This window comes from Homarus americanus, unplaced genomic scaffold (genome assembly GCF_018991925.1).
Source record: "Homarus americanus isolate GMGI-L3 unplaced genomic scaffold, GMGI_Hamer_2.0 scaffold19117, whole genome shotgun sequence".
In the NCBI taxonomy this organism is placed as follows: domain Eukaryota; kingdom Metazoa; phylum Arthropoda; class Malacostraca; order Decapoda; family Nephropidae; genus Homarus; species Homarus americanus.
Genome location: NW_024754704.1, coordinates 2414987 through 2442039, shown reverse-complemented (window position 1 = coordinate 2442039; position 27053 = coordinate 2414987). Strand labels below are relative to the sequence as shown.

Here is a 27053-nt window from a genome sequence, read left to right as displayed (position 1 = left end):
AGGGGAACATAGCAAGCGCAGTGAGCCCGCCTAGCTCGAGGGTTTTGGGAGGAAGGGTGCTGTAAGCCCCCCAGATGTTATTTATTTTTTAATCTGACCAACACCATGGACATTTTGAGGCCATTTTGAAGCCATATGCACTTGATATTAGGAGATAGTTTGAGGTCAATAGTAATTACTTTTTACTATACAAAACCGCCTGAGTACAATACTGCATTAAAGAAAAAGTATTGGAATTTTCTGGTGAAGGGGGGGGGGAGGGGTCCGAAATCCCTGGACCCGCCCTTGCAGAGAAATACAAAGCCTTGGAGGATTGGAAAAAACAGCCCGAAAACGTTTAGAATGGAGACTGGGCGCCAACCCTCAGATATAAGGCCGGTACTCTGATTAATTGATTTATCCCACCCAGCCTCTGCGTCCCCTGAACCCCCGCCATCAATTTATGCATTAATACTTCTATCATTATTTCCTCATGCCAATTAAAATATATCGCTTTCCGCATTCTACAAATAAGCATATGATGGCTTTGTTAATTATCCTTGGTGGAACAATTTACTGTTTAACAATGTATATCGTTTACGCACTGTTACTATTTAGAAATACTTTTTTATTTATCATCACCACTTAGCTTACTAGTCTGTGGATATTGTATAATGTTAATCATGTACCTGCATTATCTATACAGTATACATGCTAAATCAATGTAAACTTGCATAACGATTTTACTTAATAAATATCTATCTATGGTAAGAAATTATATAAATAAAGTAAACGTTTTATGAAATATGTTCCTCAGAAATGTGGCCTAGTTAAGGAGGTCGAATACATCTCTTTCATACAATCTCTTTGTAATTTTATAAACGTTTTGTTTATCATCGTATGTTGGATACTTTTCCTCCTCTATTCTGTAATATGTTGAAAAAAATGCGAAATATATATATTGTTCTTCTTAGTTACTGAAGAATTTAATGGCTGTAGTGATATATAGTAATATTTAAAAGGCAGTGTTGGTGTGAGAGGTGGCGGTAATGGTAGTGTAAACGACACATTCTGCGTCCGTGGCTGAAGTGAACAACGACCTAAAATTTAACATCACGTCATTATGAAGTAAGTTTACATAAGAGCGAGTCATTACTAACAATGTTTAATGTACTGTCTATCATTGTACCTTTTTACATGTATCAGATGGTTTTAAAGCCCCACATTTTATTGAAATTAGCTTGTGTAATATGTAGGAGGATGATCGGCTCGGTTAGCTTCAGTACCATTAGCTACCTGTCTACATCCTCATGATATTAAAAAGAAGATGATGTTTCCTATGGTTTATATTAATATGGTTAAGTTTACTTCTGAGGTACTTATATGGTTTAGTACCTTTCTACATAAAAATGCACTAGGGAAAAATGTAGCCATAATATTTGGCATTGGCATAGTTCGAAAGGTAAAATTATAGTTTCGGTTATCCCTGTATTTAAATATCCAAGCTAACCCAACCTAACCTAACTGATTCCTCGTTTGACCGAAACTAAAATAATGGTAAATTTTAGTTTTGGTCATACCTGTATTTAATATCCAACCTAACCTAACCTAATGTAACCTAACCCAACCTAACCTAACCTAATGTAACCTAACCCAACCTAGCCACAGAACCCAGGAACTAAATCAGCAGCTGTGAAGTCGTAAATAATTACCCATGAAAAAACCAGGAAATGGGAAAGAATAAGTTTTTGTAATATTTATATGAAACATCTTAACATATTTACGGCCGCGTGCTACAAGTTACCAGCTATTCCCATATTATATATTGGACATAAAATGAACAAACCTAACCCATCTAATCTAATATACCTAACATAACTTAAGTAGTTTAGGTTGGATCATTTTGTCACTGATAAATCATAATGTAGCAGCAGCAGCTGGTAAGTTTGGAGAAGCGTCTCAGATGTTAATAATGGATACCGGTATGTTGTCTCGCATACGGGAGTAGAATAATGTTTGAGACAAAAATTTTACAAATTATATTACAAAGACTTATTCCTTCTCATTTTGGGGGACTTTTCTTGAAGTAATAAAGGATCTATTATAAAACAAAAATTCCATTAGTTGCTGGCTAAGGCACTTAACCATCATAAAGTATTACTACTCATTAATAATGTACAGTAATATCTCCATTAGCCGGAATCCCTCAAAGCCGGAACTCTCCGATAGCCGGAATTGAAATTTTCTTGGAAAATTATTCCCAAAGCCGGAATTTCCCGGAAAATTTTGGCTTTGGGAAGATTTTTTGAGGAGCACATTTTCTGGAAAATTCTGAGAAAATTTTCCGATACCAGGAAAGTTCCGGGGATGGGGCGAGTATTTTTCTGGGTTTGAGAGAAGGAAATCGGGCGCATTTCTGGAAATTCCAAGAAAAATTAAGTTTTACCCGGAAAATTCCGGGGATGAGGGATTTTTTTTCCGGGTTCAAGAGATGATGTAATGGGTAATTTCTGGAACTTTCTTTAAAAATTTTTCCCCAAAATTTCCGAGGATGAGGGATTTTTTTTCCTGCTTTGAGAGTCGTCTCGTTACCCGGAAATCTCTCATTCTCGGAAGTGCTCTGCACCAATTGTTCTGGCTAACGGAGATATCACTTATATGGTAACACTGGAAGACAGTTAGTGCATTATAACCATGAGCTTTAGGATATATATCTATAGAAGATAATGCTTGAGAGGAAAACCTCTTCCATAATACTGTAATGTTTTTGTTTTTGTTTTGTTTTGTTAACCTCCCTGTGTAATACACAGCCACACACAGACATCATAGCTCCAATATTTACATCCAGAATGTTTTTGTGAATAAATATTTACAATAATACTATAAAAATATATATTTGCACCCTAAATTGCTATTTTAGAGTCTTATATGGAAGAATTTTTACTTCAATAATAGTCTGTATCCACCCCAAGAATTGTGATTTATCCATTTTATCCATTTCTTTTTTCTGTGGCTCTTTTCCCAAGAAATTCAATCGACTTATTTTAACCCTTGAACTACGGTATGGCCATGGAAAAATTGGGTATTCTGTTTATGTGCAAATTTTATTTTTTCCAATTCTTAAAGAAATGCTGTACTCAATTTTCTACCATAAAACTTGTCTGGTGGATGTTTTTCTCCATGCGCAATTCCATTACAGGTACAATATAATAACATGCAATAATAGTCAGGAAATCACTCACTCCCTCTTATCACCCCATACTGAGCATGCTGCTCACAAGTCCACTTTCTTAGACCTAAAGCAAAGCATGGGAACACCACGTTCATTTAAATGTCTTGGTGAGAAATGAGTGTGACTATTGATATTGAAGTGAGCCACAGTTGCCAAATTATTTATTCCATATTACATTTTTGTGCTGAAAATTTATGCATTTTCCAGATGGTGAACTTTTTGTTTTTTATCTTAGATTTAATGGTGCTTTACAGTTGAGTTCTAATTTACAAATGCTATTTTCTCAAAATTTCACAAATCGAATATCCGTAACATATGGAATGACTGTACAGTATAGTACAGTACTCTCACTGTACAGTATAGTACAGTACTCTCGAATGAATCATGAACAGAACTGCAGACGTTTGTTATTCAGATGACATTTACTAATTTGATCCAATATATTGATCTTAAAATTACAACACCATTGGTAAGGTTTGTGTTGTACTCTCAAAGCAAATTAAAGAATACAATATTGCACTCCTGGACATGTTATTTCTTAAGACCCTATTGTGGCATGGATACAGGATCTGGTTGTTTTAAGTGTGACTTCCTTCTACAGTAGTAAGAGATTATTTGATGCTTGTATAGAAAATTATGTTAATGATACTGTATTGGCCTTAACATGTGGTATGGCTGTTATGCTGAACCTTTTGTAGCTCATTAAAATAAACATGTTTATTCTTTTCTTTTTTTTAGCTCTGATGACCTAAGTCTGTCTAGTCTCTCAAATGATGAGATAAAACCAGAGGATCAAGAGAGATCCAGATCCAAAGAACACCGTCACAAGCACAAGAAGAAGCATAAGCGTCATTCTCACAAGCATAAGCACCGTCATAAATCTTCCTCCAGAAAAGAGAGGTAAGATTTGTTTGTTGGGATCATTTAATAAGTTAGTGTCAGGGAAATTGTGTGTAAAGTATGTGCGCTGTATGTGCGCTTTGAGTGTAATAATACATTAAATAACATTACTTTAAGCATACATACAGGTATTCAATTTTTTTACATTAAGTTCACTACAGCTACAACCAGTCTTATTTTAGTCAGTTTCTTATGTAGAACCATCTTCACTCACGAAAACAATGCCGTCTTGTCTCCTCGTGTGTGTTTTAATATTTTTTGTATTATTAATGAATTGCATTGTTCATTTCACATATATAAACATTAATTCAATCAAATACATAGTCATTAATAAACAATAATGAATCTTTTGTACGTATTCATAAGATAAATGACTATGTTTCCTTGAGTGCATACGTATACATTGGCGTTCCACTATCAGTCTCACTTTTTTCTTTAATATCCCAGCTATAAACACAAACGAAAACAATGGCGTCCCATCTCCTCTTGTGTGACCATATTATTATTCATTTATATTGTACTGTACAGTAAATTCTTCTATTTCGCGTTTTGAATTTCGCAAGCACTACCTAATGTAACCAATCTTACATTTGACGTAAAATATCGTGAATTTCACGAGATCCAGCCAGCTGAATGCTGGCCACCGTCTTGAATGACATCACAGCCCTTATACCAGTTACAGTCATTTCTGCTACAATGCGTGTTTTGTCAACGCGAATTGGTTGTAACGCGATTGATGAATAGGGGAACGCTGTTTGTATAACGCGAATTTCGCATACGAATGTTGGCTATAACGTGATTCCATCCACAGTGTTTTGATTCCATCCTCAACGTTTTAAGCGTGGCACAGGGTTATGCAATGTTTACAGTTCACGTTCGACATCACATGTTCAATTGATTCTCGTCTTTTGTTTGTAAAGTGGTTTTTTTAGAGGTACTCTGTAAATTTTGTAATTTTTTTTTTTTTTTTTAAATTTTAGCTGTTACCCATAAATACTGTATGAAAAGAATAGGTAAAAAGGCTGTTTCGCAGTGAGGACTAATAACTGTTTACTTCAGCGCTCTCTATTTACATCACGTGATCAGGTGAATCGCTGGGTTTTTGTTGATTGCTCCGTGATTTTCGCTGTTTTCTCCAATTTTGTAGTGTTAGTGATGAATAAGGAAAGACAAGGTAAGAAGAATGTTTCCAAGAAGCGTTTTGGTGATTGAATTGCCGGTGGTGAATGTAAAAGAGGTTTACAAGAACGCAACTATCTCCTCGTAGCCCGCGCCTTCCTAGCAACCGCCCGGGCTGCTATTGTGTACTTTTTGGGTTGGTACTACCACCTGTCGAGTCAAGATAATGGCCTCTACCTCTACTGGGGGTCGTACTGGTGCTGGTGGGACAGACCCACCTAAGCGGCCAAATAAGGAAAAGGAGAAGCAGAACTATTGTAAGGGAGTTAAGTTTGTCAAGTACTCGATGCAGGATAAGCAGCGTGTGATTAAGTTACACAAAAGATATGAAAAGGTCACACTTGGGAATGCATCTCATTATTATTGCTTTATTTCAATGTTAATTAGTGATTCGCGATACGATGATTCACCTTACTCTGCAATATTGGAGGACACTTTACCATCATTATTCGAGGCTTTACTGTACTCTACCTATACAGTACCTTGTATTAGGAATATGTGTGATGTGGACAAGAGACCAACAGGGGAGGAAATTAAATTGTATAAAGGAAACATGTACTGTAATTCTGAAGGGGATAGTTGCTCATGTATAAATTTGATGTTTCAGGAAACACAAAAAACACCGCTCTAAACATAGGCACAAAGGGTCTGAAAGTGAGAGTGGAGAATCGGATGATGTGGAAGAAGTGCAACTTATTGATGAGCTTCTGGAGTCAGGGCTTGAAGCTATTGTCCCCAATCATGACCAGCCACGTGAGCGGGGGAGGGATGTGGAGATTATGCGAACGTCTGCTGGTAATGGTATGGTGGAGTCTATGAAAATTGTCGTCAATAATCACAATGGTAGCAGAAACCAGGTTAGTGTAGTAATTCTTTAAGAAGGTTTTGTAGAAGAATTGTAAATCATTTGACTTAAACAACTTGGTTTGAATTAGTTATCAGACATTTTAATAGCTATCAACAAATCTCGGCATTAATATTTCCTACACATTCCTTATATTTACTTATTCTTGTAAATTTTCATGTTAAAGCCTGTGACAGTGTCTAGCAGTGATGAGCTTGTTAGTGATGACAACTCGAGAGAAGCTGCTCGTAAGGCTGAAGAATTTTCCTTAGACTCCTCAGACTTCCTCCACATAGATGAGGATCTTAATCTGGAAGAACTCATGAAACAGAAGTTAAGTTTAATTACAATTTTCCAGTTTTGACATTTTTCAAAAGAGAGTTCGCTCTGTTAAGTATATGGAGTACTAGGTCTTCTGCTTTCATTCTTGTTGAGAATAGTTTGTAACACCAAAATTGAAGATTTGAAGAAAAGTAAAACAGAGTTAAGAAATGGTGTTAATCTCATTTTGAAATTCCAACTGTATCTTCAACAGAAGAAAGACTATTAATAAAATTTTAGTTCTTGACCCTTCATTTTGCAGAATACCGAACATATTTTTAATGAAAAGCATACAGTAATTCATTAAATGTAATTTACTTCCTGTTTCTTCATAGTACAGTACTGTAGTATAGAAGCAATATGAGTACTCTATTGATTTCCTGGAGTTGGCTTTCCAATGATATGTTTGCCCACTTGGTACAACAGGCAGCACTGCAGGCATGTCTGGGAGCTTACATGAGTGATGTCGAAGATGAAGAAGAGCCTCAGGAGCCAAAGCCAAAGCCTGTGGTGGTTAAGAAGCCTGAAAATGAAGTTGTAACCATTGAAGATTCTGATGATGCTGAGCCCAAGAAGAAGGAGCGAAGGAGAGAAAGGGAATCTAGGCCAAAGAAACGGAAGAGAAGCAGGTATCTGATTTATGTGACAACAATAACTATCATATTATCTTCCTGTATTTCAGTGACCCAGACTTTCCTGAAACTGGTAACAAAGAGATCTTGAGTTCTAAGTGTTAATAACAGATGCAATGATTATTTTGCATTATAATGATTGAAAGAAATGTAACTTTTAATGGAACAGTATGCACTTTTTGAGGAATTTACCCCCCTTTTTGAAAGAGGTGGCATTAGTAAATTTATTATTATATATATATTTGTGGGGTAAAGTTTCTTGTTCTGATGTAACTGTGATCTTGTTATTGCATATTTTTTTTTTTTTTTTTTTTAGGTGCTGTCAATATAAAATATTTTAATGGGTTGTCAAGAGAGATGAACATGTTAATCAAAATCCCCCCTTGCTGGATTTTGAGGTGCTTAGGTTAGGTTTCTTTTAGGAAACTATTACACTGTTAATGTCATATTTAAATAGTTCACAGTAAGCCTCTTTTTGTATCTCAGTAACTGACATGTGTTTGAGCGTTCTAGCAAGCCTACCTTCCTTGGGTGTTATGAAGCTGCGGTTGGTCGCTGGGTTGGCTCTCTGCTGTACTTATGAGCTCTTCACTGAATTGCTGCTGGTTACCGTTAAGTATAACCAGGTACTGATGCTGTTTTATGAAATGTGTACTTACAGCAGTACTTCTTTTAGTTAATTTTTTCTATAGGAGTAGGATTGCTTTATGAAAGATGATTCCATCCATGACTGAATCCTGATTTAAACTGTCAAAAAATTCTCTTTTATTTTACTTACTATTTATAATTGAAGAGTACAGTAGTTACTGTAGGGAGATTATAGTGTACTGTACTTGATTTCTAAGGGGAAATGTTAGGTCCAGTGAATGTTGTTACCTGAAGCAGGCATCAGTTGCTCTTTATTAGGAATAACTACTGTATTATAAACTAAATGGCTTCTCGAAAGCACAGTATACATAAGTTAAAAAAAAAAAATATATATATATATATATATAATTAGAGGGAAGTATTGAACAATTCTAACAATGCATGGGGAAAAAAGGATTTTGATATTCTTCTCTTCCCAAAAGTTGTTACAAGTACTGTACCCTGTTTTTGAAGGGCATTACAAATGCACCAATATATTATTGACATGCAAAGCTTAAATCTTGGCAGATATTAACTATTTAATCATAATGTTGTAAATGTTGGTAAATTGATTATATAAGTAAGATTGTGGAAAGTTGGAGGAAAAATAACAGTTGTAAACTTGATATAAAAGAACTAAACATCAATAGGATTAAAATACAGGCAGTCCCCACTATGCGCTTTTCCATAATAATATGTGTACAGTACAGTATTTTCACATATACAAAATTCTTAAATAAGTGAACAAACTTCACAAAATGCTACATATTTGTGCTGATACACATTTTTTCCTTTCATACAAATTTCAAAATTGCACTCAAGCTACTTTGGACCACTCCACTCCACTCCAACCTATGCCACTCCACCAAATGGGGTTCACTGCGCAGGTACTATTCTTTTGTCAACCTAAAGTGATTTTGTGTTTGGAATCTTTTGACTTGGTCTTTGTTATACAAACAAACCCCCCAAAGTTAAGATTTTTTATCATTGGATGATGTTGAGGTGCTGACACAGGCATCTGGGTCAGTCAACGGTTTGGGTTATTAATAGATTAGAGAACCGTATCTCCTGAGAGGAGGTATGACTGGCTTCTGTAGCAGTGTCCTACAATCTGCAAGGGGAATGTACAGCCAACTACTAAACCCTGTTCTCCTCCCTCTGAACCACGAACTCCAAAATTCAGACGCGTGAACCCTAAGCAGTAGACTGATGTATTATTCTGTTCATCAATGCTTTGGATTTATGAGTCTGAATCTCAGGGTTTGTGGTTCAGGGGGAGAGGCAAATGGACTTTTAGTAGGTGACTGTATAAAAAGTTAATGGAGTGAGATAAACAATACTGCAAAGGAGTCAAAATCATTAATTTTTATTCCGTTTTCAATTATTTATGATGACTGTTCATTTGATTATACCGTAAATTATGTTCTATATTGATTTATTGATTCATCATGACTTTTGTATATACAGTACAGTAGTCTGGTTAATTTTGGTTGTATAAGGTGTCTGAAAATCAGCCACCAGGAATGCATCCTCCATATATAACACTATGTCTATAAGACTACCTCTTTCACAAAAAATTTTTGCTTTACACATGGACTTTGGCAGAATGCATCTCTTTTGTATAGCAAGGACTGCCTGTATTGGGAGTAAACCAGTTGAATTTGGAAACTGCCATGTTATGAAATTTTATGACATACAAAGTAGAGATGATTAACAATTTAAAATGGAAGGTGCAATACAGTACAGTATCAGAGAAAGTGCCAAGATTAAGGCAGCAATTTGAAATGTGAAATTGTTGAAAGTTAAAACTGCAAGTCATATACAGCAATGAGGATGATTTTGGGCTTGTGAACCGTAGGTGTGAAATGGTGGAGTGATTCTCATTGAAATGGTAGAGTGATCACCATTGCACCATTATAAAACTTTTATGCCTCTATTACTAAAACATCCTTAGCTTTGATGTTTTCCAAAGCTTAATCCAGAACATTTAATTCTAAATATGTAGTAATATATTTTATGGTGTTGTGCAGTTTACCTGTTTGACTTTTGAATTAAAATACAGAAAATATCTGTACCGGGTAGGTAAAATTTTAAACATGGATTCAAAACTGTTGAATTTAAACATAAAAGGGTGTTTGAATGTTTCTTCCTTCATTAGCTTAAGATGTTGTGTGATCACTGGAATAACTTTTGGTAGTTTATGTGATTAAGCAGAAAAAAGTGAATTGTTAAGGAATGTGGAATTTTATATTTGCTTTAGTATAAAAGATGGACATCTTTGTTATGTAAGAAGAATATGACAATGAAAAAATATAAAATCACGGAAGTCCTAAATGACGTGAAGTAAAGCAAAAAGTTGGATAGAAGGAAAGGTTGAAAGAATGCATATATGATAGAGGCTTTTTCAGTACAGAAATTTTGTTACTATCATTGTGTGTGGGAGATGTTCTAGGGTCTTTAGCAAGCCACAGTGTTGTATGTAAGGAGATAATGTATGGTTTAAGCTCTGGAAATATTTTCCTTTTATACATCAATGTAGCAGTTAAATATACTATACTGTACATAAATCTTCTAAAGTCATTTGAAAATATAATCACAAACTGATAGCTTACAAAATTAGGACAAGAAGTTTAACTGGTGAAATTAGGAGGTGGATTCTTAGATTTTTAACAAACATGACTGCATGTGATGATAAGTCAGACAAAATTATAAATAGATTCAATTCTATTTTTATTTTCATATCAAACATCAATCCAAATACAAATCATAGTTTCATATCATCTATAGTTGGACATGATCCAAGTCTTCTAATAGGCAATATGATGATTAATGGCGAGAAGTCCAGCTTTAGATGATAAAGTGAGGTCAGGGGCCAGCATAGCATTCCAGCAGGGCTTAGGGCAGCAATCATCATGGTAAGAATTTTTCTCATCTTTCAAGCAAGTAATGTACTTTTGTACTGTATTTAGATGTACAATAATTAGAATTTTTATGTTTGCTGTGTCAAACAAAGATTTGTATAAAGTTTGGCTTTGAAAAAGAATGTTGTGTTATCACAAGAGATACATTAGAGTTGGTGATAAGAATAATTCTGTTTCCAATGAGATGCTTGAAAAAGAACAAACATTGGATGTAGAAAATCCAATTTTTTTCTGTAAATCAAATGACAGAATGGATAGTACAAACACCACGATCTTTACTTAGTAACTAAACTTTCCCAATACAGCACATGTACAACACCAGAAAGAACTCCTGAAGGGGACTCTAAAACCCTGGTTAGGATGTACAGTAGCTGAAACAACTATCTGTGCTTACTCTGTGGGAAACAATATGAGACCATGGATGATAAATTTTGGTAAACGAGGGCTGTCACTAGTCACACGTAAAATTTCGGAGCATATCGACCCCCACCTGCACAGATAGTTGATTTAGCTACTGTACATCCAAGGTGTTCAGGCAGTGACTTGAGTTTCATAATTAAGGGGACTGTATATTAATACTACTGTATTTTATACAGTATGTAAATGTGTTTTGTTTCAGTAATTGAAATACAGTACAGTATATGAAAGAAATTAAATGAACAAGAGTAGTAATTATATTCTTGCATACAAGTAAGCCATAATAACTTTAGACTTATGAACCAACAGCATACAGTATACTCAAATATAATTCTAAACCCATCCTCCAATTCTATTCAATACAATTTATGCTTCTTGTATTTATTGCAGGGCAACACATACAAGGTCTTCCTCAAACACTCTTGTCATAAAATTCTATGTTTAAAGAATGGATGAACTAATTACTTCAGGTAGCAACATTTTTCTAAGGTTTAATAGGGGTATAAATATGCAGTTGGCAGTAAACAGGTTTACCATCTTTAAGGTTGTGTATGCATTCTACTATAGTGATTAATTGAGTGTAAACTTTGTTGTTACTTACTTTCAGTTATTTCAAATATTTTAATTGGTATTATAGTCCCCACAGGAAGTGGTCTAAAGCTTTGAAACCGAAATTCTCCAATATGTTTTTGACTTGGTATCAGCTAAGAAAGGAGTTAGGTGATTATACAGAACTTAGTTAGAATTTTGGTAAATTACCTCCTAACCAGTCTTTTTTCATAAATCTAAGTACTGTACGTTTAAAACACCTAGCCAAATATCATTAATTACTGGCTGCGGGCTTCACTGTTTACAGGCTTAGTATGGAGCTGATCCAACACCAGCTCTGCCCTGTCTACAGCGGCGTAAGTACCCGGGCAAGGGTAATGGCTTATAGCTTCTTCACTACTCCATTTTGGATACTGTACATGTATATGCTTACCATATGGAGAGAGAAAACCCTGAGTACTTTTTGCAATTATGAATGGTCCCACCCATAACTTTTGCCATCTTTCTCATTTGTGAAAAGGGCCCCTTTTAAGACTGGCATTTACACTTAAGATAATTTGAGAAAATTGCGAGATTAATTTTTGGCAAAGATACAGTAAAATTAAGTTGAGACATTTTCTTCTTGCTAGATACACAAGTTTTTTATTCGTGATTGATCCGGGTCAAGTTAGTCCTAATAACACTGTAAAATTATATATTCGTATATTAATATTTTTATTATAGTTTTGTGAAAGTCTGTATACAAGGTAAAGCTTTTGTGTACAGACAAATGTGTGTCTATCTCAGTATCATGGGAGTTCATTGAAAAAATTATGGTGTAGTTTTCATTGGTAAATGTGATTAAAGTACATAAAAGAGAGTATGGTTTCACTATAAAATTAATGGGTGTTTCTAAAGACTACTTTTTATGGAAATAAGTTTTGCATCATTTGAATACACTTATTACTGTACTGATCACTTCAAACTTAAATATATATCTCTTGCTGTTTTTCCATGCAAGGTCTCTAAGCATTGTGAGTGTTTTAATACAGTACATGAACATATACATACTCTTCCCAACAGTCTTTCATGTGTGCCTGAAGTATGTGACCTCTTGTAGTTTTGCCCATACATATGACTGTTGTTTATTTTTTTCCTTGTCTCTACACAGTTTCGTTCTAAATCCTCAAATATATATCATTTATGGGAAAGGCTATTCTACTACTTATGGCGTCTGTGCCAGCATCCACATCAGCGTCTGCGTCTACGTCTTGGTTGAATTTTCTGTGCGAGGCAAGCAATGTAATCGTAGATTACCCGTGTTTATGTATGTATTTGTTTTTATATCAGTTTCAGCTCATTTCCGAGAACATAAAGATAGAGCAGATGATTAAACATTACAAATAACAAAGTCTGCTTATCCTTAATATCTAAATTAGATGCAGTGCAATATAGTACATTACTGTTATTCTTTAATAACCACTTGCCATCATTATCTCTTTCTTTGTGTTAGACCTTTCTAAAGTGAGTCGTACATTTCCTCAAAACTCTTCATGCTTACACCAAGATTGCTAATACTTCAACTCATATATTTGCATTTGAGCTTGAATAGTCCCCTTACATATTAAACAATGACTCTTTTTTGAAGAGTGTTTTTGCATGTGTACAGTTAAAATTTACAATTCGTTTCACCGTTACCTTTATGATTTTCTTTGCTATGTGCCTCCCCATCGTAAATTCCAATCCGTTGTCCTCGTTAGATACCTTCTTCGTCATGAAAATACTGACTCCTTTCACACTTGGATCACATCCACAATTTTCTTTTGCAACTGTACAGTACTATAGTACTGTACAGACAATGACCATTTCCCAACAGATAGTTTAGTAGCACAGTGGAAAATGTCAGTCCCAAGATAGATGACCATTTGATACTTCTGTAATCTTGTTTTCTGTTGTTGGTTTTAAGGATATGAAATTATTTTTCCTGTTAGGATATGTCAGTCAGTGATAGTTTAACTTAGTATTTATGTGATATACACAAACACCTGTGGAATAATTGTATGGATAACTTGATGCACACACATACAGAGATTGTGCCAGCTGACCACTGGGACACACTGTTCCAAGTATCAGTGGCCTACAATGTATTCAGTGGTAATCCTTACATTACCTTTGCAATCACAGCTCTGTTATCTAGATTTCTCACCAACCACAATAAAATTTATCAGATTTTAAATTTTTACTTCTACTCCATCTCCCACTTTTACACCGTGAATTATCTAATGCTCAAAAAAGGTACCTGAAGGGCAAAAGCCTGTTTCTATCATAAAGTCAAACACACACTCATTGCTGAAGGACCACATCCCCCCATCAAACATTAACACCCAGTATTCCTCATCTTCACAGGAGGGTGTATAGTATACAGTACACGTATAGGGTTTGGGGAAATTTATAGATTTATTAGATAGGCTCAGTTGGTAACAAGTGGATATCCCAATTCAGAACTGTGACTTGACAGGTTTGGTAGGGAGTTATTTTACTGTGGTGCATATTGAACTGGCTGCCAGTCATGTTTATACCCAGGGCTTAGCTACCTTTGTGGAAAATACCATAAAAATGTTGAATAAAAAATAACTGCAGGATTGATGATACATTATGGGCTATTATAATAGAACGCTTAGACATATTGGAGTAATTATGAATATCATTGATTTATTAAAATCTTTATATTTGAATATTCTACTCTTGATTTGCATTCACAATAGGGTGGCATCTGCACCTCCTCCAGCATCATGTTTGACCAGCTTCATAGCATTAATTTTCTAAAGACCCAACAGTATTTTTGGAAGGTTCTATGGGAGGCTTGTGCATGATGGTCTTCCTTTCACTTAGAAAAGGGTTGCCAATTATCCATTAATGATTCATTTACTGATTTTTATTCTCGTTTACAACATGTTGAGGTCTATGATTGTTAAGGGTGGGTATAATTCTGCATAGTCTCTGCTCTGAATTTGAGAAGCAGCTTTTTCAATATACAGTGACAGCTGTAGCAAAGAGTTCAATAACAGGAGATATTAAGATTTTCCTTAGGAAGAGGATGTATGTTTACCAAATTTAATTAATGCCCCCCCCTCCACACACACACACACACACACACACACACACTCTCTCTCTCTCTCTCTCTCTCTCTCTCTCTCTCTCACTTAAAGGAGGCCTGTGTAGGATTCTTCCAATGTTTTTGAGAGATACGGACCTTATTGAAACATATGACAGCTCTTTACTTTCGTTGCATTTTTGTATGAGGTATGAGAAATTTTTCTCCATGTTAGGATAATTTGTAAATACAGTATGTTTTGGCTTGGGATGCAGTATGAGGCGATTGGTGCATGATACAGGGTATTACCGAACCTTGTAATATGCAATAATTGAAAGAACAAATACAAAGCAAGCTTTAACTACATGTTTCTGTCTTTAAAAACCAGAGAATAGAAAATTAAATAGTTTAACAAAGATTCAGGTTATCTGAGGCCCCCAATATTTACAGTAATAATTATATATAAATAGAATATAAAAGTGAACACTTACTCTCGCAGTGCTATAGTCTGATCATTGTTTACTCTTTATTATGATATAACTCACTTGGCCAAGGCAGTCTTTTCTAGTGGTCCTATGTTTGTTCAGTGTTGTTTCTCATGTGATCTTAAACCACAAATCCTGACTCATAGTCTCAGGTTTATCAGATATGGTGTGATTGTTCCTTATGACTAATTCTCCAAAGAAGTTCTTAGGGCATACAATTCATTATCATTGGTAACATTTTCCCATGTGAATGGTCCAGTGTTTTTTGCATAAAGTGTGAAGGAGTTGCAAAAGATGGTGAATAAATTTTACAGGATTTGTGGCAATGAAATGGTACATAAATGGTATGAATGTAGAACAGTATTTTTTGGAGAATTGAGTTTGAAAGGGAGGATTCTAGTAAGACACACAAAGTAGAAAAGCTTAGCAAACCAAAATGTAAAATTATGATGAAAAATGAATTACTGGAGGTTAAATGTTTCAAGTATTTGGGAGAGATGTTAAGTCATAATGGTATATTAGAGTGAAGTTAGGGAGAGAACAATACTGTACATGGAAGGAAGGTTATTGGAGAGTATCATTTATGGAAGCTTAGAGGTAAAGAAGGAACTTAGAGGGAACATAGTACACTTCCTACCTTAATTTATAGCAGTGAACAGGGACTTAGAATGAAGCAGAATGCTCTAAAATTTAACCTATGTAGATGAGTTATCTGAATACTGCATCTGGGCGTTACCACAATGTAAGGAGTACAAAACAGTTTGAAATAGGAGGGAAGATGGAGGGTGTAATGTGTGGAGTAGTAGGATATATGAAGAGTGGTTTACTGATTGGTATAGACATGTAAGAAGAATGCAGGAGAAAATACAGTAGCAAAGATATAGAAGAGGGACAGTGTGGTAGGTGCAGTTTGTAGAGGGAAATAGGCCACATTACGGGAGGGAAAGATGGAATAGTACATTTAGGAGGGAACAGGAGGGGATGTTAAGGGAATAGAGAGAGTGGAGGAAGTACAGTATGTAGTGATGGGCAGCCATGTGGCTCTACTATTGTGGCCACCCCTTTATAGGGAAGCTCACTGGATGATATCAGCATTGTTGCCAATGTATATTTCTCAGATGTCTTCGTGTATTTTACGTAACAGCAAGTTCAGTAATGAATTAATATGTGGGAGTTTAAGAGCAATACATACCCAGTGATTCCTCTTACTTTAAAGGATGAATATTGATATACTGTACAGGTACAATAAATGCCAAGTAAATCTTTGAATTCAGGAAGAACAGCTTCTGTTGACAACACGTCATCCTCATTATCAGTTTCATCATTCAAATACTTATTCATCATTTCTGCTGCCGTTAACTGACTCAGAAATTTACACAATGAAAGTCACAATAGAGAAAATACTTGATCGCGCTGTGCTGGCATGTGTGGGAGATGTCAGTTAGGCTGGGGTAAAGGGCAAATGGAACCCAAGGTTAACTACTAATATATCTGAATCTCACAGAATGAGTCACCAGCTATCCAGTGGAAATTCAAAGAAGTTATTATTTAAGCTGAGCTACTTAATTGTGGAAAAAATTTTGACCTGCAGTATAGATGCAGATCAGGAAATGGGTTAAGTTGGCATGTGAATTTGTTTGTAACTGTCTAGCTGGGTGTTTTATGTCTGTGGGACTCATTTATCACATGATAATGTATATTCTTTTGCTTATACATGAAGATTACTTAATTGACAGAAAATTTATGTAAAGCTCTCACTTACCAGTACTGTATTATTAAATCGCCTATTAACCCATGCCCCGAGAATCACCTTACATACTTATATTTGTGGTGTCACAGTCCACATCTGTTTTGTGCTGTTTCCTTTGTTTAGTTGGTAGAGTATTCCATGTGTAACATGAAGGAATTTGTATATTTTTTTGACTGATGTCAGATATTTCTCAGATAACTTTATACAGGTAACTGTAGTTGACTTTGAAATTCACGACACATGGTATGCAGAGGATTGATTGGTAACTGTTGGTGGTTTACTTAGAGGCCCTCCCTTCCCTTTGACTTAATGTGAGCGAAGATGTAAAATCAATAGTGTGTTAATTCTATATACGTTCACAGGATTTGCCTATAAACCAGCATGGCAAAATCATTGTTTCAGTGTAATGTCTTTGCTGGTTCATATTGCTCATGGAATAATATGTTAATTTATTTGACATAAAAAATAATGAACTTGAATTCAGTTTAATCTTAGAGCTGCTGTACCTATTTCATCACTCAGATGATACACAGTAGTTTATCTTGTTAGTTTAATGATTCATAGTACATAAATGTGGGCCCCTTGAATCTCAGCTGCTTCAGACCCTCTTTGAGACTTGTACTGAAACATTTAGCAGAAACCCTGCATTCATCAGGATGGATGAATAACATTTCTGTGATTGCGGATCAACATAGATGATAAATAAGATGGTTAGAAAAGACTAATAATGCTTGACATAACCAGTAAACCCTATAACAAGATGTATTGCTACATGGTGGTATGAAAGGTGTAGGTTATCAAAAGAACTTATTAGATGTGAAGTTAATGGTACCTTGTAAAGTTATAACATGGCCTCAACACTACTGTATATATTTTATGAAATTTGAAAGCAGCTAAGTTTAAAGACATTGTTTTTATTATAATGGGTGAGGGTATGATAATCCTTGTGTTTGCTTATTATAACTTTTGTTTTTTCCTGGGATTGTGGAAGTACAGGCAGTCCCCGACTTACGATGGGGTTAGAAACCCAAATCCACGTCGTAAGCCGAAAATGCGAAAATAATACACACAAAATCTAAAATGGGTGTCTCTTTTTCTTCTAAGCACCACAAAACTCTCACTTTTAAGCTTGCCAGCCATTTTAAAGGGACTTATAAACGAAAATTTTGTCAGTACACAGTGCAATCACTTACGTCGGGACTCAAAAATATGTAATTTGAAAGAAAAAATTGGTACTACTGGGGCAGTCGTATGTCTGGGTGGTCGTAAGTCGAGGAGTGGCTGTATTGGAAAAAATTATACCCCCCTTTTTTTTTTTTTGGAATTGCTCTATGAAAAACGTGGTTCAAGTTAGGACCATTTCAGAATAATGGAATTGCTCTATGAAAAACGTGGTTCAAGTTAGGACCATTTCAGAATAATGGATATAACTACTGCATGCTCAAAATATGCAATATAGGAAAGTCTCTTGATATTTTATCGATGATTTCAACAAACAAAATCATATAGATAATTAACGTTGCTATAATTTGTTGCCAGTTTCAGAAAAGGTCCTGTTAATCTGTAGTACTGATCATAATTGTTATATTTTCATTTGTTATGGGTGTCATGTGCCCGAAATTTAACCTGTTGGACTTTGATTTTTTATTATTATTATTCAGTGTCGTGACAGTAGAACCTTCCTCTAAAAGTGTATCAGTGCAAGATTTTTTTGTGTGAATAGATATCTTTAATTATCAGAACTTTTATAGATGTTAGCAGTGGACTTGATAGAATAAGCCAGCCTGATGATCAGACCCATGTATAGAAAAGATTAGTACTGACACACACTCCACAGGTCATATGTGCATTTACTTTCTCAAATATATACAGTACTGTATTCAGAAAGTTTATTTAGAAATACAGTTTCTAAAAAAATTAGATTCAGGCTTAAACTAAAAGTACTGTGCAATGATTACAAGAATGGAAGGAAAAAAGTTGTGTAAATTCATGGCCTTCAGTTTTTGAGTCATTATTGGTCCATCTTATAGTTGGTTTTAAGACACCAATTTTATAAGAGCAAATTAAAATAAAATATATTTTATAATTTTAAGTTGATTAATCCCAATAATGCAAATGTAAATTCTGATATACAGTATAGACCTCTTAGACTTGTCAGCAAGTGTCAGATGGTGAAGACAAGCTAATTACGTTCAGCTCCAAAACTATTTACTGCTCTTTTTTTTTATGACAAGCCTTTTATCATACCCACATGTTGACACCAGAAAGTGTATGGAAAACTTATAATTTCCTTCTGTTAGTCAAAAACCAAATACCATGAATGAGTTCTCATTAACTAGCCCTTGATAAATGATTCATGATAGGGAGGCAGCATGTGCATTTACAGAACACAGGCTTGGGTGTATCCTTATTTGCCTGGTTAAATGATTTTATTGTGGTACGTTTGCTGATGGTCACTATATATATATATATATATATATATATATATATATATATATATATATATATATATATATATATATATATATATATATATATATATATATATATATATATATATATTGTGGTGCTGTTCATTTGTATGCATATAAAAGGTTTCCACATAGTAATTATATAAATTATATACCAGTAGGTAGTTCTATTAATGCATTGCAATTAAACATCATGCATATACTGTATTCTTTATACACACTGATTTTTATCTCATTGAAAAGGCTCTAATTTTCTCTTGCATATGTGGATTTTTCTTCACAAATGAGAAACAGCTTACATACTGTAATTGTCTCTTACTCTTTAATTATTTTCAACAGGATCAAATTTGATACGGTTTTGGTTGTTTTATCACATTTCATAATTTTCACGAGTTCAAAAATTTTTCTTTGAAGTTTTATATTAGAAACCATGTTGCTTTTTTTCTACACTAGATGTGATATACAGTACTGTATTGTGTAGTGTCTCCTAGTTGGGGAATATTGCCTAATTGATAATTAGAGTGACACCTTGGCATTTCTTATGAATTAGCTATCTCTGCTAAAATTACCGTACTGTTGAACTTGATATATGGAAAGAAATTATGCCTTTTCAGTGAATCTTATACTATAGTTCAGGTGTTTACATATTTTGGGCCCACATATATGGGGCAGCTTGAAATTAATCCCTCATTCGATCTGTCCATCTTTCTTCAGCTTAGTTACACTCGAGTATCAGAAATCTGAAATGCTAGGAATCAAGTGACTTTTGGAAAGTAGATATAAATTTGGAAGGTTGATATATCTACACCAGGAACCCATACGGTATACTACTTCAGTACAGTATATATTTAATAAAAATCTTAAATTTTAATTTTGATAAAGTGTGACCTGTAGTCATTCAATGGTATGGGATGTGCCCATAAATGCCACTACAAATAACAATACACATACTGTACTGTACTGTACTGTACAAGTATATTTACCGTACAGTAATGCGAAGAAATGCGTAAAGGCATCCCCCGCATTATGAACATTGTTTATGGAAATTCGCTTTAAGAAGTTTGCAAATTATGACTACTAAACTCTGGATGCAAAACATAAAGTGCACCAATCTTGGCTACATCCATAAGAGTGTAACATGTGATTTTTACAGTCTCAGTTCCTAAACCTCCTTATTATGGATATGGTCTTTATTTTCATATTGTGTTACCAGTTAGTGGAGTTTCAAGTTGACCTGACATATTGCTTGTGTTGGCAAAATATAGAGCATCATAAGTGTTTATCAGGGATTCTTTCCATTTTTTCCCTCTTTAGTTCAGTATTTGATGCCATGCATTTCTGGCAAATTAAATTAAAGTATTTTGTGTACAGGTAGCCCCTGCTTAACGCAAGAGATACATTTGTAAAATGTCTCATGCTGTGCAAATTCATGGTAGATGAACCCTAGAAAGCCTTGTAAAATGGGAGAGATGTATGTTGAAGGAAAAGAGAGCAAGGTATGTGACCGCAGTCCCAAAACATGCACGCTGTACACCAAAAAATTCCTTTAGACACCACTGTTTCTCGCTGTAAAACTAATTCCACCATTTCAAAAACAATTACAGTATTAAATTATATATAACTCACATTGATTCTGAACAACTGCTTCCTGGACTGCCATTGTTTGGACTTGGTTTGGGCCATCCTATAAACCTTTAAAAACATACAGTGGTCCCTCGGTTAATGAGCGCCTCGTTTAACGAGATTTCGGTTAACGATTTACCTTCCATTAGATTCTTAACTTCGGTTAACGAGCAATCCCTCGATTAACGAGTTTTTTACGAGCCGACTTCAACATGTTTTCGCTTGCATTTGGCGGTCCACCAGCTGTAGTATTAGTCCACCAATACAGTAATCGGTTTTAGGGCTTAAATTCCTTACTATTTTAGTAAATATCAAGAAGTTTATACTATTCAATAATTTTAAAAGTTTAATATTAACATTTTTAGTCATTTTAACAATTATTGAACATAATTGAAGGTAAAGAAACTAGTTTCTGGCGTGCCATCCAGCCTGTTAACACACCAGACAGGCGTTAGTCTCTCTCTGTTTTCAGTGGAGGTAACATCTTGCTTGAGACTCTTCAACTAAAGCTTTTTTCTGTGATTTCCAAGCAAATTATTGGTCATTTTGAAATATATTTTACATATTGACAATATATAATGCAGTGCAGTGTTGATTTAAAGAAAATAATCTTGAAATACACCAAGAGAACTAAAATTTTATGGGTGAAATGGTGCCATGGGGTGACTTCTCTTCCACCCCAATGCCTTCTCTTCTTCCTTCTCCTCCACCCCCATTCTAATTCCCATCATCATCATCCAGGAGCCTTCTACATACACACTTCAAAGTAAGTGTACTTTTCTACCTTTTTTGTTGAATTTAGGCAATTTTCGGTGAGCTGGAACCAATTACCCAAAAACCCATTGAAACAATGGTTTCGGTTAACGAGCAACCTGCTGGAACGGATTGTGCTCGTTAACTGAGGGACCACTGTATTTTATTAATATTGACGTTGAAACAGTTTATTTAGCCAGAAAAATAGATACGGAGTCGATAAAAATTACAATATTGACATGACTGAGCCAATTGAGAGCCTGAACTCTCTTAACCCCTACGCCCCGGGCTAGGGTGGTGCCGGCCGTACCCCCCATGCGGGATAGAAAGAGAAAAATCTACTTTTCCCCCCAAAATTTTCCGCTTGCCTTTGTGTCCGAGATGGCAACTAATACATATATTTACTGATAAAAATACTTATTTCCTATAAATAATTCATTTACAATTTATTTATTTGCATTACTTTTCATAAAAACTGTTCGGCGACACACACCCAGTCTGTCGCCAGGCTATCTGGCTGTCTTTGTGTTTGGGAGAGCAAGTAAGTCATATAAATAATTATCGGAATAATAATTCCACAAATAAATACATTTATAACATAATCATAGCATTTTCATCCAGTAATACTACACTACAATACAACTACAGTACACTGTTTTATTAGTATTAATTTGATGCAACATGATATAAAGGAAAACAATGTAAAATAAACAAACAAAAGAAGGTACAGTACTTACCAAGAAGCTTTCCTCTGACCACACATAGGAGGAGGAGAGGTGGTGGTGGTGGTGTTGATGATGCAGGTGCTACCCTGATGCCTAGCTAGCTGTCCACCAGCGCTCATGGGTAGTGACGAGTGAATGCATACAACTGTGTACCTTTTCCACAGATCTGTCACTTGGTTCCTTACAAATACACTCGCACTACTATTTACAAGCACGCTCCACATTGTTTTAGAATGTTTTCTTTGAGTGGTATTCCACGAAGCAAGGTCTACAGATACCAACGTCACACTCCTTGCACCACGTTGTCATGTCCTTATGCTTAGCTGCACTCTTTGTGGTGTTAGTGCAGACATAACACCGCCTTTGCACCCTACGACCACCTGGAGCAGTTGGTAGGTCGTCCAGGTGGTGACGATCAATCCAGTCATGTGCAAGCAGTCTGTCAGGTAGGCCTGCTTGGCTGTGACGTCGTGGTACAGCTGCCACAATGGTGCCATATTTCTCCAGAAATTGCATTATCACTTGCTTCTGAAAAACCCTGAGAGAGGGTTTTTTCCCCGGTTTGTACAAGGTACAATTTGTATGCATTCAGAATGGTGATGTCCAAGAGGTGTAGGAACATCATCTTGTACCACTTGAGACATTTCCATACACACTCAATTGTGCCAACCTGCATGTCATTCTTGTCCACGAGGCGCATGTTGACATTGTAGTCCACGACAGCGTCGGGTTTTATCATGACGTCTCCTGTGGTCCAGTCCCTTTTTCCACTGTCAACCATTTCACCCCTGTTAACGGTTGACAGCATCTGCACTTTACGCTTATCATGCCAGCATATTGCAAGCATCTTGTCTGCTTGCTTCGGCTGGATCTCTCCTCGGGCAGGTTTACCAGGAAACACGGGCCAGTGTTTCCTGTTCTTGCGTACAGTCCCACAAGAACCAGTGTCATGTTCAAGTAGGAACTTGGCCAGGGCAGGAGAGGTATAATAAATGTCCGTGTAGAGGACGTGATTCCCTCCAAAGTAGCGGTCCATCAGTTTCTTGACAACAGCGCCAGAGAAACCATGTGGGTCATCCTTGGGTATGTCTACACCACTTGCTGTGTAAACAAAGAGATCTAAGACATATCCAGTATCGCAGTCACACAGCACAAAGAACTCGATCCCAAAGCGATTTTGTTTGGAGGGAATGTATTGTCTAAAAACAACGCGTACTCTGAAAAGCACCAGAGACTCGTCCACCACTACATTTTGAAAGGGTCTTAAAAACTTCATAAAACGTTCCTTCAGCATTGTAAAAACTTTCCTTATTTTCCAAAGTCTGTCACCAGCCTCAGGAATGTTGTTACCTGTATTTACGAAGTGTAGATAAGGTAGGATGGAGGCAAACAGGTCTCTGGACATGAATTTTCAAACAATGGAGTTGCTTTGATGTCATCAGGGAAGATATCCAATACTCCTGAAGTACATATTTTTTCACATGTGCCATCAGCATGAGTAATGCAAAAAACACATATAGTTCAGAAACAACATCACTCCATCGACGCATGTGTGGCGAGCCGAGGGGCCAGGGTCAGCATCACACGTGTAGTCGTGTACTGATAAATAATTTTTGTCTCGATACACAGTAAGCCCATGATTGCACCATCAAAGAAAGCACAAAAATAATCCATCTCACGTGATTCCTCTGTACAAGGAAATTCAGGAGTAATTTCACCTGATGATCGTCTGAATTCAGGGATTATCAGGCTGGAAATTACTGCCATCAGACCAAACAAAGGCATCTATTATCCCTTGTTTGGGTTGCGAGTGCGTGGTGGGGATACGCCGTTCTGGCTGGGCCTCGCTGCCTGCGTCGTCGTCCTCGCTTGTCTCTACAACATCGTCTAACTCGACTCCATCCTCAGGATCACTAGGCTGATAATCACTGCCTTCATCACCACTTTCATTCACTACAGCACTCACATCAAATAGTTCTGTCCGTATCTTGCTATCATCCAACCCCTGGCGACGATGCTTAATTGGGATGGAAGATGCCGGGAGCGAACGCACACGAGAACTCTCCATGACTGCAGGGGAATGGTTATTGACCGCGCTGGGACTTCCCACGCTCCCCTCCGTGTGCCGGGAGAGAAAAATAGTTATGCTGATACCTGTTAACCCGGGTTGGGCATTTAAACAGAGGCAGGAAAAAGCACGTGTTCTGGAACGTCACCTGGGGCATGCCGGTCAACCGTTTTGGAACGTTACCTGGGGCGTAAGGGTTAATGTCACCTGATATATACTGTACCTTTATCTCTAGGAAGTATTATGTAACATTTAGCATCACCTGGAATAGTACACGTAACAGGATGGTAGTAAGAACATATCAGAATGTTATCACGGTTATCACTTCGTTATTTGTTTATTTTATTTTACTTTTAACTTTTATGTATAAGTATATACATATTTTACAGTTGAGTTGATATACATTAATATGAAAAGTAAGGGAAGCAATACAACATGAAAGACAGCCTCAAGTTAAAGAAGCCAGAACATTGTCAGAATTGTGAATTGTTGTACAGTAATAACCTGCCAGGGAATGTTGTTACAGCAATGTCAACAGTGTGCTCTCCCTTTTCAAAACATTCAACCACATTTTATTTTTAAGAGAGTACATTTTCTTTGGCTCTTACTAGTAGCATCACTTGTTACTTTTTGGTCACTGCATTCACAGTGGTGAGAGTCCACTCTTTAGAGCAGGGGTCACCAAACTACGGCCCGCGGGCCGGATCCCAAGTCCTTCCCCGGCTCGTGGTAGCTCCGCCTACGCTCTGACGTTACCAGAGCTTTCGTTCTGGCTTGCAAGTATTGAACAGAATGATTATGCGGTCCGCGCTCGTCATTCTTTCAGTTATCCGGCCCACTGTGAAAAAAGTTTGGTGACCCCTGCTTTAGAGGGAAGGGGGTTAATAAAGACAAACCAAGAAACAGCAGAGAATAGCCAGTCTCTACAAAATGCATTTGTTTTGAGTTATTTTAATGGTAGTATGCCTAGATAGGTTGGAATGCACAATGCTGTATGAGTGACAAAAGAGTAATGCGGGCAGCTTGAGTGCCCCCTCAGCTGACTGTCCTAGGTTAGGTCAGCTGATAAGATATGGAAGAAATTTTTAATTTGAAAATACATTATACCGTAGTATTTTGGAAAATTGGTTATTTCCAAATATTTAGTTTCAGATTCGCTGATACTCAGGTGTACCACCATAACTTGGCATTCTCTCTCTCCTTAGGGTGTATATGGCCCTTTTGGAGTTTTCATTAATTTTTATCTAAAATCAAAATTTTTCAAAACTAACTTTGTGACCAGCATTGGAAATGCTGTATGTGAGTGTACTGTACAGTACCTCATATAGTCAGTCCCACATACACTCATACTATTCCAAGCAGTCCAGGATACACTCGATCCCAGCCATGGAACTGTAAAGTACAGCTCCTCTCCTAAAGTATTATTGTTATTATGTTTGTGAAAGTCATAATATATGGGCATTTTAATTTTCTCTGTAGTAGCTGAAATGCTGACTCATCTATATATAAATTTAATTAGACCTGTTATATATGAAATAGAGAGGCTATTCATTAATCTACAACTTCTTGTTACAGATAAGCAGTGAAATCCACTTAATGCAACTACTGTACAGTATTTTCAATATAAAGGAGTCACTCAAAAGGAATTTTGTTTTTCCCAAATCCCTCTCAACAGATCAAGAAGTGAAGCAGAGGAAAAGGAGAAGAGATCACGCAGAGACAAAGAACGAAGAGAAAAGGAGAGACGGGATGATGGATCAAATCGCCGGGATTATAGGAGGGATCGTGATAAATCTTCTTCAGCCCTTGAGAGGTCCAGATCTAAAGCTGAGGAACGGGAACGTATGGAACGCAGCCGTGAGAGGAGCCGTGAAAGAAAAGAAAAAGAAAGAATTATGAGAGAAAAGGTAGGTTTTTATAGTACCGGTAGTTTTACAAATAATCATAACTAACCTAAGTAACATAAACTGTAATTACTACTATATATTTAGAAAGTTAATTTCCTTATTTAGAGCACTACCAGTCAGAATCATACACATGTACCAAAATTATTTCTGGTAGTGACTACCACATTTGCTGACATTCTTCCTGGCTGTCATACCAAATATGGTTTGCTAAGGTGTTGTCCTTCCACAATAAGACTGCATTATATCCATTTGAATTACTAGTTGCAACAAGTATCACTCCACCATTACTGTTGTGTACTACATCTCTCACTGTTCTCATCTGGTGCACTTCCTTTTTTATATTTCCTCATAAAAATAATCACAAACCACTTCACTTTGATGTTCAAAGTCTAAACATATACTACAGTTATGGATGCATACCAGTATGTGTTGGAAGTGCAGTACATATAAGAAACAGTGGCACTTGTGGTTGCACATATTCCCTCATTTAAACCTAGAACTACAAGTTTTCCTAATATTTCACCCCCTCCTTTTTACTATCCATTCCTTCTGAACATCCTTAACAAATGGTTCCTACCATATGCTACTGTATGTCCT

The 27053-nt window shown here is 36.2% G+C and overlaps 1 protein-coding gene across 2 annotated transcripts in view; it reads left to right on the top strand.

Moving 5' to 3' along the window:
• Positions 1–994: 994 nt before the first annotated feature.
• Positions 995–27053, top strand: part of LOC121856023 (serine/threonine-protein kinase PRP4 homolog) — a 38418-nt gene continuing 12359 nt past the window's right edge. The window contains exons 1-6 of one of the 2 annotated variants that reach the window (XM_042351282.1): positions 995–1107; positions 3950–4111; positions 5898–6147; positions 6322–6468; positions 6882–7084; positions 26225–26456. In XM_042351282.1, coding sequence (XP_042207216.1) covers positions 1103–1107; positions 3950–4111; positions 5898–6147; positions 6322–6468; positions 6882–7084; positions 26225–26456 — 999 coding nt within the window. In that variant the 5' untranslated portion in view covers positions 995–1102. Of the gene's footprint in view, positions 1108–3949; positions 4112–5897; positions 6148–6321; positions 6469–6881; positions 7085–7600; positions 7714–8536; positions 8602–26224; positions 26457–27053 lie in introns of those variants that run through there. The other variant, XM_042351283.1, reaches the window with a different exon arrangement.